At 46.9% G+C, this 12,460-nt stretch overlaps 1 protein-coding gene across 1 annotated transcript; it reads right to left on the bottom strand.

Annotated features, from left to right (window-relative positions):
* Positions 1 to 5,716: 5,716 nt before the first annotated feature.
* On the bottom strand, positions 5,717 to 6,712 carry LOC142194171 (olfactory receptor 4C6-like). The gene has a single exon (XM_075263187.1). The coding sequence runs from the start codon at positions 6,710 to 6,712 to the stop codon at positions 5,717 to 5,719; it is 996 nt and encodes a 331-aa protein (XP_075119288.1).
* Between the last annotated feature and the right edge of the window lie 5,748 nt (positions 6,713 to 12,460).

A 12,460-nucleotide genomic window follows, 5' to 3' on the forward strand; every position in this document is an offset into this window, starting at 1 on the left:
TGCCGCCTGATGGAAGTCCCAGAGAAGGATTGGGTCCGGTATCTGGTGGGGCACCTACGAGATGGGGCTGCAGAAGCTCTCAGAGCCATGGACCCTAGTGATCAGCGGGACTATGAGGCCATTAAAAGAGCGGTGCAGAAGTATTATGCAGTCACTCCAGAATCCTACCGAGTTCAGTTCCGCTCTTTGTCTTACAATGGGGGAAGCTCCTTCCACATGTTCGCCCACAAGTTGAAGCAAGCATGCAAGCGCTGGCTAGAAGGAGAGGAGGCTGTCACAGTCGATAAGATCCTCCAAGTCATACTTAAGGAACAGTTCTTTTCCCAGTGCCCCGCTGAGATCCGTGAGTGGGTGCTGGAACGGAACCCAGCCACAGTTGAGCAAGCTGCTTCTCTTGCAGATGAGGGCCTGACCATCAAGCCGCAGTGGAAGAGGTTGTTTGCAGAGGAGCGGAAAACTACCACAGTCCGCCAGACACCCTTCAGCCAGCCACCCACCTTTCGTGCCCGGCCTCAGGATTACAATTCCCCCTCTACCCCTGCCCCAGCCCATCGGCCTCCAGCTATGAACAACCCTGTCCCTAGACAACGACCCACTGGAAGAATGCTAGAGCGCAGATGTTTTGGGTGCGGGCGGCCTGGACATTTGCAAGCTAGTTGCCCTGCTAACATGGGGGCACGGGCCACCGTGGCATCCCGGCCTATTCACTACCTGGGAACCACCCCTAGGACAGAAAGTTTGGCCCCATTTCCAGATGACTCCATGAATGACCCATCTGTTCCACCTCCAGGGGTCTATGGGATTCAGCCTTCCGCCACACATCCCGCAAACCTTCAGAGGAAGCACTTGCAGGAGGTCCTACTGGATGGCCGAACAGTTGTTGGATTCCGGGACTCGGGAGCTTTCCTAACGGTAGCGGACCCCCGAGTTGTGCGACCCGAGGCCCTAGAGGAGGGCCCTGGCATTTCTATCAAGTTGGCAGGGGGTACTCAAAGACGTATTCCTAAAGCTACCGTGGAACTCGACTATGGTTATGGACCAAAACGATGCACAATTGGTGTGATGAGCGGGCTGCTGGCCGATGTTCTGTTAGGCAACGATGTTGGAAATCTACAGTGCCACTTTGTGGGAGCAGTGACCCGAAGCCAAGCTCAGAGAGACGCCAACATGGATCTACCGGATTTTCTGCCAGATGCCAGCCCTTCAAACCTACAACTTTACCATTCAGTACCGCCGAGGGAACCAACACCAGAACGCAGATGGGTTATCCCGGCAGGAGGACATATGAGCTATAGAGACTGATGTGCATTCCCCAATTTACCTGTGTAGGCCAATTGTGTCATGCACATGTTTTGAGAGGGGGAGGGGTTGTCACGGGATGGTTAGAGTCTATACTATAGGCAATGTGTAATATATATTTCATGTGGAATGTATTCTCTAACCTGTTGTAAACATCAGTGTGTAGTTGGCTGATTAGGGTCTAGTGTGTTAGCACATTGTATGCAAATACCTCTAACTAGTGAGGACCAGTGAGGACAATGGGTGGAGATAATCTGATCCGTGTCTCCAAGAAGATGTTGGACTGTGCATTGTTCAAAAGAGACAGGGAGTCTGCTCTCCTTGGCATAGGTGAGGGGGGAAGGATCTGTGGCTCAGCCCTTCCCACCCCCAGGTATAGGAAGTAACAGTTTAGTATATAGATGTAGCTGGAGTTAGTATGAGTTAGCCGGCCTGTGCACAGCTCTGTAGAGAGCCAAGATTTAGTTACAGGACCAAGGAACCAAAGTTATCATTGGATTGTGACTTCTGTGGACTTATTGTTATTACGGTTGATGTGACCGCCACCGGCTACTAACTTTGTGGATTACAATAAATTGCTGTTGTCTCCCGACCTCTTGCGTCCCTGTTGATTCAAGATATCCTCCGGAGGAAGACGTATACCTTTGCTCCGTGACATCCGCCCATTCTCATTCATTTTTCATGTGATTCCACACAGTATAATCCTCCTACAGTCACCCGTAAATTATATGTTCCCCCTCCATCTCTCCCCATTTTCATATACACCCTTCATCTACCCCTAGTTTCATGTCCCCCCCTCTAGCTCTGTCCCCAGTTTCATGCCATTCTCCCCCTTTATCTGCCCACAGTTTCATGTCCCCCCCGTCTCTGCCCCAGTGTCATGCCGTTCTCCCCCCTTCATCTGCCCCAATGTCATACCATTCTCCCCCCCTTCATCTGCCCCTGTGTCATGCCATTCTCCCCCCCTTCATCTGCCCCTGTGTCATGCCATTCTCCCCCCTTCATCTGCCCCAGTGTCATGCCATCTGCCCCAGTATCATGCCATTCTCCCCCCCTTCATCTGCCTCTGTGTCATGCCGTTCCCCCCCTTCATTTGCCCCAGTGTCATGCCGTTCTCTCCCCCTTCATTTGCCCCAGTGTCATGCCGTTCTCGCCCCTTCATCTGCCCCAGTGTCATGCCGTTCTCCCCCCTTCATCTGCCTCAGTGTCATGCCATTCTCCCCCCCTTCATTTGCCACAGTGTCATGCTGTTCTCTCCCCCTACATCTGCCCCAGTGTCATGCCGTTCTCCCCCCCCCCCTCCATCTGCCCCAGTGTCATGCCGTTCTCCCCCCCTCCATCTGCCCCAGTGTCATGCCGTTTATGCTAAGCGCGGGGCCCCGGGCGGTTGCCCGGCTCGCCCGGCCCTGGATCCGCCCCTGCTGCAGACTAGACGGTTCTTCTTCTTGCACCATGGCACGAAGTGCTGTTTGAGAAACTCCACATACATTATGGAGTTCATCTTTACTCCTTCAGGGATCCTAAAGGGGCCGACAATCTCTCTCCCCATGATTCCAGCCCAAAACATTACTCCACCTCCTCCTTGTTGGTGCCGTAGCCTTATTTGCATGGGGTGTCCATCAACCAGCCATCCTCCACTCCATCCATCTGGACCATCGAGTGTTGCACGGCACTCATCGGTGAACAAAACAGTTTTGCAGTCAGTCTTCATGTATTGTTTGGCCCACTGGAGCCGTTTCTGTGTGTGTGCAGTGGATAGAGGTTGACAGGACGGCTTATGCACAGCTGCAAACCTTTGAAGGACCCTGCATCTTGTTGTTCGGGAGACGTTGGAGGAACCAGCAGCTTCAAAAACGTGTCTGCTGCTATGACAAGGCATTTTTGCACTTGCTCTTTTAACCTGACGTAATTGTCTGTTGAATAGAGTCCTCAATTTTCCCTTATCTGCACGCACACGTGTGTGCTGTGAATCAGCTACATACTTCTTGATTGTGCGATGATCACGATGAAGTGTCTTGGCAATGTTGATTGTAGTCATTCCTTGACCTAAATACTCCACAATTTGTTGCTTCTCAGCAGCCGACATATTCTTTTTCTTTCCCATTTTGGCAGAAAATGTGGGCTGCTTAATAATGTGGAACAGCCTTCTTAAGTAGTCTTGCCTTTAATTGGACACACCTGCCAAACTAATTAGCACAGGCAACTGCAATTGCTTTCAGTGATATAAAGAGCCCTGACACACATCACCATCAATGAGTTTAACTGGCAAACAAAAAAATTCTTACCTAATCCCTCCTAAACACTTTTTGCATAATAATGTGGAACATAGTGTAGAGACCAAATGTCGAACTGGCAAGGGGAATAAGTGACACTGGGCAGTTGTGATGGACGAACCTTGCAAATATTTGTGATTCATTTTGGACCAAACTTGTTCTGCCTGAACTGTTAGTGCTATTATTACGGGGTCTCTTCAGGCCTCAGTGTATAATAGTCATAGGCCAGGGAAGGTGTGTAACAGTACCAAGAACTCCTCCACCATGGCATGCTTCAATGTTATGGCCTTCACGATGTCTTCCGGATATGTTCCTTATAATAGCTCCAAGGTATTGACAAAGTATCCTGATGTTGATGCCTCCCCCCCCCATGTGACTGCTGAGGCCCAATCACAGGTCTCAGAGTGATCTCCCCGCCACTGATGTCACCCAGGAGACCAGACAAGGCCATAATTTCCTGGGAAAGAGGACCGAATGTCAAAGTGGTGCCCAGGAGAAGTAAGGGAAGGTGAGTATCAACTTATTATTTTTCTGTACACCTCCCTGGGGCTCTAGGGACGGAAGAGACCCCAGAGTATAATAGTGATTTGCCCAATAAGCTTGAGTCAGCTGAAATCAGTCCTTCAACATTATTGGAGTGAAGCTTCAGTAGAATGGGGCAATGGAAGTTCTTGTTGATAGAGCCAGGTGCGTGGAAAGTGTCCTTCCTTCTGGATCATCCTTGGAGTGAACCGTTCTGCATTGGCCAATTTATTTGTACTGAGATACCATGATAAGATGGAAGAAAACATTGACCATCTGAAGCTGAAGTTCTGTTGAAATTGTGTTTCAAGATGTTCATGTTCACCAACCACCAAGCTAATCCGTACCACCTACAGAGTGGTGTAACCTCCAAATTACACGGCTCACCAAAATGACTATTATTAAACCTCTAAGGGGGCGTTCACATGAACGTTGTTAATGTCCGTTGCTGTCTTCTGTCATAGGGTGACAGCAACGTACATTAAACTGTTGCAATGAATGGTCACAGATGAATTGTGTGTCTGCGGCCGTTGACACTAATGTAAAGAACATGATGGACAGTAGCTTCCTGCATGCACAACTTTATCTTCTGTTGCAAAAGTAAACAAACATGATGGAAAATAGTGTCTTATGACGGAAGACAGCAACGGACATTAACAACGGTAGTGTGAACGCCCACTAAGACATTTTTGCTGTTGTATATAGTCATCTTATCATAGTACTACATGGTAGACAATGGTTCGTTGGCCGATATGGATATATCTCTTAGCAAATGCTTCTGAATTACAGTATTTGGCAGAGCTCAGGAGTTTGAGTAAGACCACAATTTGTCCAAAGTTTGAGAAGAAAAGACATAACGGAATAGCTAACCTTTATTTCTTTATGTGTTACTAGCCTCTGCCCTAGACTTCGTCTGTGTGTTGTTGGCATCGATGATCCGCCTATATCAGCAAATTGCTGCCGTCGATGCTTTCCCCGCTCCGACGTTTCGGCAGCTCTTAAGCTGTCCTGATGCTGAACTTTTTCCTCACTCCGTGCCTGTGATTGTTCCGGCATCTCAGCAGCTTGCTGGGACGCCATATAATGAGCGTGTTTTTGGCGATGATAATCCACCTTCTCTGGCATTTTGGCTGCTTTCAAGCTGGCCTGCCGCTAAACTCGTTCCTCGCACTGTGCCCATGATTGTTCCAGCCTCTCAGCAGCTCGCTGGGACGCCATATAGTGAGCGTGTTGTTGGCGCCAATGATCCTCGTCAGCTCTGCTTGAGGAGAACTCTGCTGACTTCTGGCTTCCTTCATAGCCGTTGTTGTTTTTGAATTTTGCAACAAATTTGATTTTCAGATCAGATAATATGCAGATGCCTGTACACAATGGACTGAGGGTTACCTGAGTGTTTACACAGAGAGATAACAGCCCTGGTTTTATCAGAAGCTGAGATAAGAACAGTGTAATATAGTATGTGAACATAAATTCATAACAGTCGTAAAGCCATGTCATTTACTGGTATAAAAAGTAGTCAATGTGCCGATTTTCATTCAAATCCGTTTGGCCGTTTTTGCATGATGGAGGAGCAAACATCCAAACACACAAACTTTCACATTTATAATATTAGTAGGATCTAGTCATTGACTATAACTTATGAGCGATATAGATTTACAAGGCAGGCGTAATGTAGTCCTTTTCGACAGAACACATATTTTCTGTAAATAATGCGTAACCCTCATCTTCAGGACATGTGTCCGAACACCATAGATCAAGGGGTTGAACAATGGCGGAAGGATGAGTGACGGAACAGAAAGAAGAACATGGTTAACAACTGAGAGCTTAATGTTGTTCAACCTGTACCTGCTAAAAATAAATAAAAATCCGATGATAAAGATAGAAAAGTTGAGCAGATGGGTGACCAAAGTGTGGACGGCTTTCTTACGGGATTCTCCTGACAGGTTGAAGCAGACAATAAATATCTGCAGATAGGAAAAAACGGGGATGACGATGGTGACGCACAAATAGACGATGACCAGAGAAGCGGAGAAGACTTGACTGACCGAAGAATTCCCACAGGAGAGGACAACCAGCGACATATTGTCACAAAACACATTGTTTATGCTGTTCCCACAAAGAGGAAGTTTCCATGACAGGACAATCCCAATGAGGACAAGTATGAAGGCCACCACAAATGATCCCGTGATGAGGTTTAGGATCCTCTCATTTGTCATGATGATGTTATAATGTAGAGGATGACAAACGGCCAAATATCGGTCAAACCCCATGATGGTGAATGTGCTCATCTCATGGAAAGCAAATAACGAAACGCACAGAGCTTGAACAAGGCAGCTCCCATGAGTGATGGTCGTGGAGGAGGTGATGAGGTCAACGATCAGCTTTGGAAAAAGTGAGGAACTGCCAAAAATCCCGTTGAGGACCAGATTACTGATGAGGATGTACATGGGTTCGTGTAACCTTGTATCTGTGACTACGACAAAGACAATAATAATACTCAAGAGGACAATGAATGAATATAGGACAATAGACAGGACGCAGTACAGATACTTCAGTCCTTCCATCTCCACGAGTCCCAGGAGATCCAGATTTTGGCTCATGTTGAATGTATTTTCCATGTTGCCTTTTCCAAACCAGAGATGTCTACACATAAGATCCTAGACAACAGAAAAACATTAAAAAAATTATGTATTGCATTTCAGAATGGGAAGAACTATCAAGTAAAAAAAATGAGGATCCTTCACAAGTCAAACCAAACCTTAGAATGAAATTACAAATGATAAAGGAGGACAAGTGTAGTAACATATTCCGAGTAGAATTCTGCTTGGAAGACGTGAAGGACAAAGATAGTGGAGAACAATGAGATGAAGACATTCACGAAAATCTAAAGATGCAAGGAGGAAACAAGAAGGTCTATGTACTGTAGTCACTTCTTCATACGGTCAAAACTGACTTAATCCTTGACTTAATAAGGCCAAGCCTTAACCTGAAAGCTGAAATGATCTTAATGCAGATTATTATCTGTTATGGACCTCTTGAGAAGACCCAACTCAATGGAGAAGACAATTTTACCCAGAAGAGGTGAAGGGAACAAAAACCACATCATTGAGAATCCTGAAGACCTGACGATAAGACAGGACATTCTAAAAAAAATGTCTGAGAAATACATCTAAAGGGTCTTAGAGCCCAGGACAATCTTATTGAATTTTAAGATTTAGGATACACAAAGAAGTACAATGCTTACAGTGACCAAAGATGTAAAAAAAAGATAAACATACAAGAAAATAGTATACAGAATAAAGGGGAATAATATAAAGAAACAGCATGGCCATAGAGATCTGCAGACAAGGTAAGGCAGGCTACCATCTTGGTTGTATTTCCAGGGTCTTGTTCATACCTGTACACGGATGGTTATAAAACACGAATTATGACACCCATGCTTTTGAAGACATATTTTCCTTTATTCCATACACAGAGTGTTGGCTGTGCAGGATTCTGTTTATGACTGAATTAACATCCTACAGTCCTATGAAAAAGTTTGGGCACCCCTATTAATCTTAATCATTTTTTGTTCTAAATATTTTGGTGTTTGCAACAGCCATTTCAGTTTGATATATCTAATAACTGATGGACAAATATTTCAGGATTGAAATGAGGTTTATTGTACTAACAGAAAATGTGCAATATGCATTAAACCAAAATTTGACCGGTGCAAAAGTATGAGCACCCTTATCATTTTATTGATTTGAATTCCCCTAACTACTTTTTACTGACTTACTGAAGCACAAAATTGGTTTTGTAACCTCAGTGAGCTTTGAACTTCATAGCCAGATGTATCCAATCATAAGAAAAGGTATTTAAGGTGGCCAATTGCAAGTTGATCTCCTATTTGAATCTCCTCTGAAGAGTGGCATCATGGGCTACTCAAAACAACTCTCAAATGATCTGAAAACAAAGATTGTTCAACATAGTTGTTCAGGGGAAGGATACAAAACGTTGTCTCAGAGATTTAACCTGTCAGTTTCTGTTAGGAGTATTTAGGTTCATTGCTTTCTTTCCTGGTTGATTAGTCTGTCCTCCCATTTGCACCTGGGAGGAGTGGTCTCTACTCTGTATTTAAACCCATGCCTCCCATGGTTCTGTGCTGAGTGTCACTTTTACAGAGCTAGGCCTTAGCAGGAGGAGTAGGTGGTTATCTTGGATAGAGGAAGTTCCGTGGTTGGTTTTTGGGAGGTTTTGGGTGAACGAGTTGGTTTGTGTTTTCCCTTCTGTGTTCACCAATCCTCCCTCTGTGTATAATTGACTGTGTGAGTGAATTGCCTTATCCTTTGATTTCTACTCAGTTTCCCTGTGTTTGTTTCCTAGTGTATGGTTCCTTCCCATATTGGTTTGGGGAATTCTTTCCTACATGTTTCCTGTGTGCTGCTTGTGTTGTTAGTCAGCGCACACCCTTGTCAGTCCCTGTCAGTAGCAGCTTCACTTGTTCGTTAGGGGTGACCCCCTTTAGTCTCCAGTCCCTAGAGATCTTATAGGGCATTCCTTCTCCCACTTCCCTCTAGGCCTACGGTGTCAGTGAGAGAGGAGCTGTCGGGGTCAGGCTTAGCCTGAGAACAGCCGACCTACACCCGTGAGGCAGGGACCGGGTTAGCTAGTGGGAGTAGTGCAGGGCGAGATTTCCTACTGGTATTCCTTAGCCCCGTTGCAGCTACCTGGACTGACATAACAGTACACTCAGCCGGTAAAAAAAAAAAAAAAAAAAGGTTTGTTTGTATTATGACGGACCTGAAACAGTTGTACCAGGCGGTGCAGCAGATCTCCACTGAGATGGAGGGGATCAAGCTACGAATGGATGCCATCCAAGCTTCTGGCGTATCTCAAGTACAGCAGTTGGCTCAACACACAGCCTCTCAGGTGGAGGGCATACAGAGGCAGGTGAGTAGCGCCCCTGTGGGTCGGCCTCTGGAGCCAAAAGTCAGCTTACCTGAACCCTTCCGAGGTAAGAGGTCAGATTTTTTCCGATTTCAAAAGGACTGTCTTTTGTATTTCCGGCTACAGCCGTTTTCCTCCGGTTCTGAGGTACAGAGAGTTGGGATTATTATTACTTTATTGAGAGATGATCCCCTCATCTGGGCACATTCGTTACCAGCCGACTCAGCTTGCTTACTAACTGTAGAGGCGTTTTTCTCCACAATGGGGTTACTGTATGACGACCCAGACAGGGTACGCACGGCTGAGTATAACCTACGACGTGTGGTGCAAGGGGATCACGCTATAGAGAAATATTGCACAGAGTTTCGTAGGTGGGCAGCAGAAGTACACTGGAATGACCCCGCTCTACTTAGTCAGTTTGAGACAGGGCTCTCAGACCAGGTTAAAGACCATCTAGTTTCTCACCCTGTTCCGGGAGATCTAGATGAGGCCATGCAGCTGGCAATTAGAGTTGGACGGCGCCTCCGGGAGCGTGGAGACAAGAGTCCTGGGGGGCTTAACCCTCCTCAATTCTCTGTTTTTGGAGAGGACCCGGGGGACCAACCCATGCAGATTGGGGCCACTGTGCGAAGTGCTAGACCCAAGAGTGAAGGGTCCCGCACAGTACGCTGTTTTGTGTGTGGAGGGATGGGACATGTAGCAAGGGTATGCCCCTCCAGAGAATGGTTCGCCAAGGAGAGTAATAACCCCAGGTCTATTGAGGGTAAAGGGAGAAAACCTACTAAGAAGGGAGGTGTGCATATTTCCTGTACTCAGACTGCCGGGTTGACCCTTGAAGGATGGGTAAATGGGCAGAAGTGCCGGATTTTGGTTGATTGTGGTTCGGCAGTCAACCTTATTGACTCAGAGTTTTGTGAGCAATTAAGGGTGAGTCCTTTGGTCTTGAAGTCTCAGATACCGGTGTGGGCTATTGATAAGACCCCTCTACAGCAAGCTGTCATCTCCAAACAGGTGGAGGGTCTGGAGTTTGTTGTAGGTGGCCACCGGGAAGAGATTGACTTGTTCTTGTTGTCTAAATTACCAGCACAAGTAGTTTTGGGGTGGCCCTGGCTGAAGCAGCATAACCCTATTATCAACTGGGAGACCGAGACAGTAGTTTCTTGGGGGCAGGGGTGTAATGGTCGATGTCTGCCCATATCCGTGATGTCTTTGTCTATAGATAATTTGCCTCAAGAAATATGTGAGTTCAGGGAGGTCTTTGAGGAAAGGGCAGCCAAGACATTACCACCACATCGCACCTATGATTGCTCGATTAAATTTATACCAAATGCAGTGTTACTCAAGACAAGGTTGTACAATCTCACTATTCCGGAGAGGGAGGCGCTCAAAGAGTATATTGAGGGGAGTCTAGAGGTGGGGCATATTCGCCCATCTAAGTCCCCAGTAGCAGTGGGGTTTTTCTTTGTAAAGAAGAAAGATGGAGGGTTGCGCCCTTGTTTGGATTTTAGGGAGATTAATAAAATCACGGTGCGGAATCCCTATCCCATTCCGTTGATCTCGGATCTATTCAGCCAGATTACGGGAGCCCGCTGGTTTAGTAAAATAGATTTACGTGGGGCATATAACTTGCTGAGAATCAAGAAGGGGGATGAGTGGAAAACAGCGTTTAACACACCCCTAGGACACTTTGAGAATCTTGTGATGCCTTTCGGTCTAACCAATGCGCCTGCGTTTTTTCAGAATTTTATTAATGATGTACTAAGTGCCGTCATAGGGAGGGGGGTTGTGGTCTATCTGGACGATATACTCATTTACACCCCGGATTTGGAGACTCATTGGGAGAGAGTGAGAGAGGTTTTAGATCTCCTGAGGGTTAACCAATTAAGTGCTAAGCTGGAGAAATGTGTGTTCGCGGTCAATAAGTTATGTTTCCTTGGCTATATCCTATCGGACAAGGGGTTCGAGATGGACCCTGAGAAGGTCAGGGCAGTCTTGGAGTGGCCGCGACCTGAGAACCTAAAGGCGGTCCAACGGTTCTTGGGGTTCTCCAACTATTATCGCCAGTTTATCAAGGGATTTTCTGAGGTTGTGAAACCTATCTCGGACTTGACTAAGAAGGGGGCTGACTGTGCTAAGTGGTCGCCAGAGGCGCTAGCTGCGTTTGAAGAACTGAAGAAGCGATTCTCGTCCGCTCCCATTTTGAGACAGCCGGATGAGAGGTTGGCCTTCCGAGTGGAGGTGGATGCCTCCTCGGTGGGGGTGGGTGCAGTACTTTCTCAGGAGTTCGAGGAGGGTACGCATCCCTGTGCCTTCTTTTCTAAGAAATTCTCTGTTTCTGAACGGAATTATGACATCGGAGATAGGGAACTACTGGCAATAAAACTAGCGTTCGAACATTGGCGTCATTTCCTGGAGGGGGCCAGAAGGCCAGTCCAGGTATTTACTGACCACAAGAATTTGGTTTATCTTGGGTCGGCGAAGAGATTAAATGCACGGCAGGCCAGATGGGCTCTATTTTTTGCGCGGTTCCATTTTACCGTGACTTATGTGCCGGGTTCAAAGAATGTCAAGGCTGATGCTTTATCCCGGTATATGTCGACTGAGGAGGAACGAGAGGCGCCTGCCACTATTCTTGGGGATGGAGTGGTGGTAGCAGTATTGGGCGCGAAATTGGAGAAGGCCTTGATCGAAGCGCAACACGCTGCACCTTCCAAGATACCTAGAAACAAGCTTTTTGTCCCAACTACTCTCCGACAAAGTCTCCTGAGGGAGTGTCACGAGTCGGTTCTTGCTGGTCACCCGGGGGTTTCAGAGACCATGAGATTGGTGTCTAGGAATTTTTGGTGGCCAGGGTGGAGTAAGGATGTCTTGCAGTTTGTTCAAAATTGTTCGGTCTGTGCAAGAGCCAAGGCGTCGCATACCCGTCCCCACGGTCTTCTACATCCATTGGAACCTCCTAAGGCACCTTGGACTCATCTGTCTATGGATTTCATCACGGGCCTTCCGGTGTCTAAGGGTTTCACGGTCATTTGGGTAGTCGTTGACCGCTTCACGAAAATGTGCCATTTGATCCCGTTTTCCAGGCTGCCATGTGCCAAGACACTATCTGAAGCGTTTATTAAAGAAATTGTAAGGTTGCATGGTCTTCCTGAGGATATCGTTTCGGACAGGGGACCGCAATTTGTGGCTAAATTCTGGCGGGCTTTTTGCAGCAGGTTGGGAGTTACACTGTCGTTTTCCTCCGGGTTTCACCCAGAGTCTAACGGACAAACAGAGAGGAAGAATCAGGATGTGGAACAGTTTTTGAGGTGTTTTGTTCGAGAGAACCAGAATAATTGGGCTGCCTTTCTCCCCCTGGCAGAATTTTCCCTGAACAACCATGATTCCAATGCCACAGGTACCACACCTTTTTTTTGCTCCGGTGGTAGACATCCTGT

The sequence above is a fragment of the Leptodactylus fuscus genome, chromosome 2 (assembly GCF_031893055.1).
Source record: "Leptodactylus fuscus isolate aLepFus1 chromosome 2, aLepFus1.hap2, whole genome shotgun sequence".
In the NCBI taxonomy this organism is placed as follows: domain Eukaryota; kingdom Metazoa; phylum Chordata; class Amphibia; order Anura; family Leptodactylidae; genus Leptodactylus; species Leptodactylus fuscus.

Bases quoted from the DNA above. Each gene is read 5' to 3' on its own strand.
- LOC142194171 (XM_075263187.1), bottom strand. From the start codon at position 6,712: ATGGAAAATACATTCAACATGAGCCAAAATCTGGATCTCCTGGGACTC.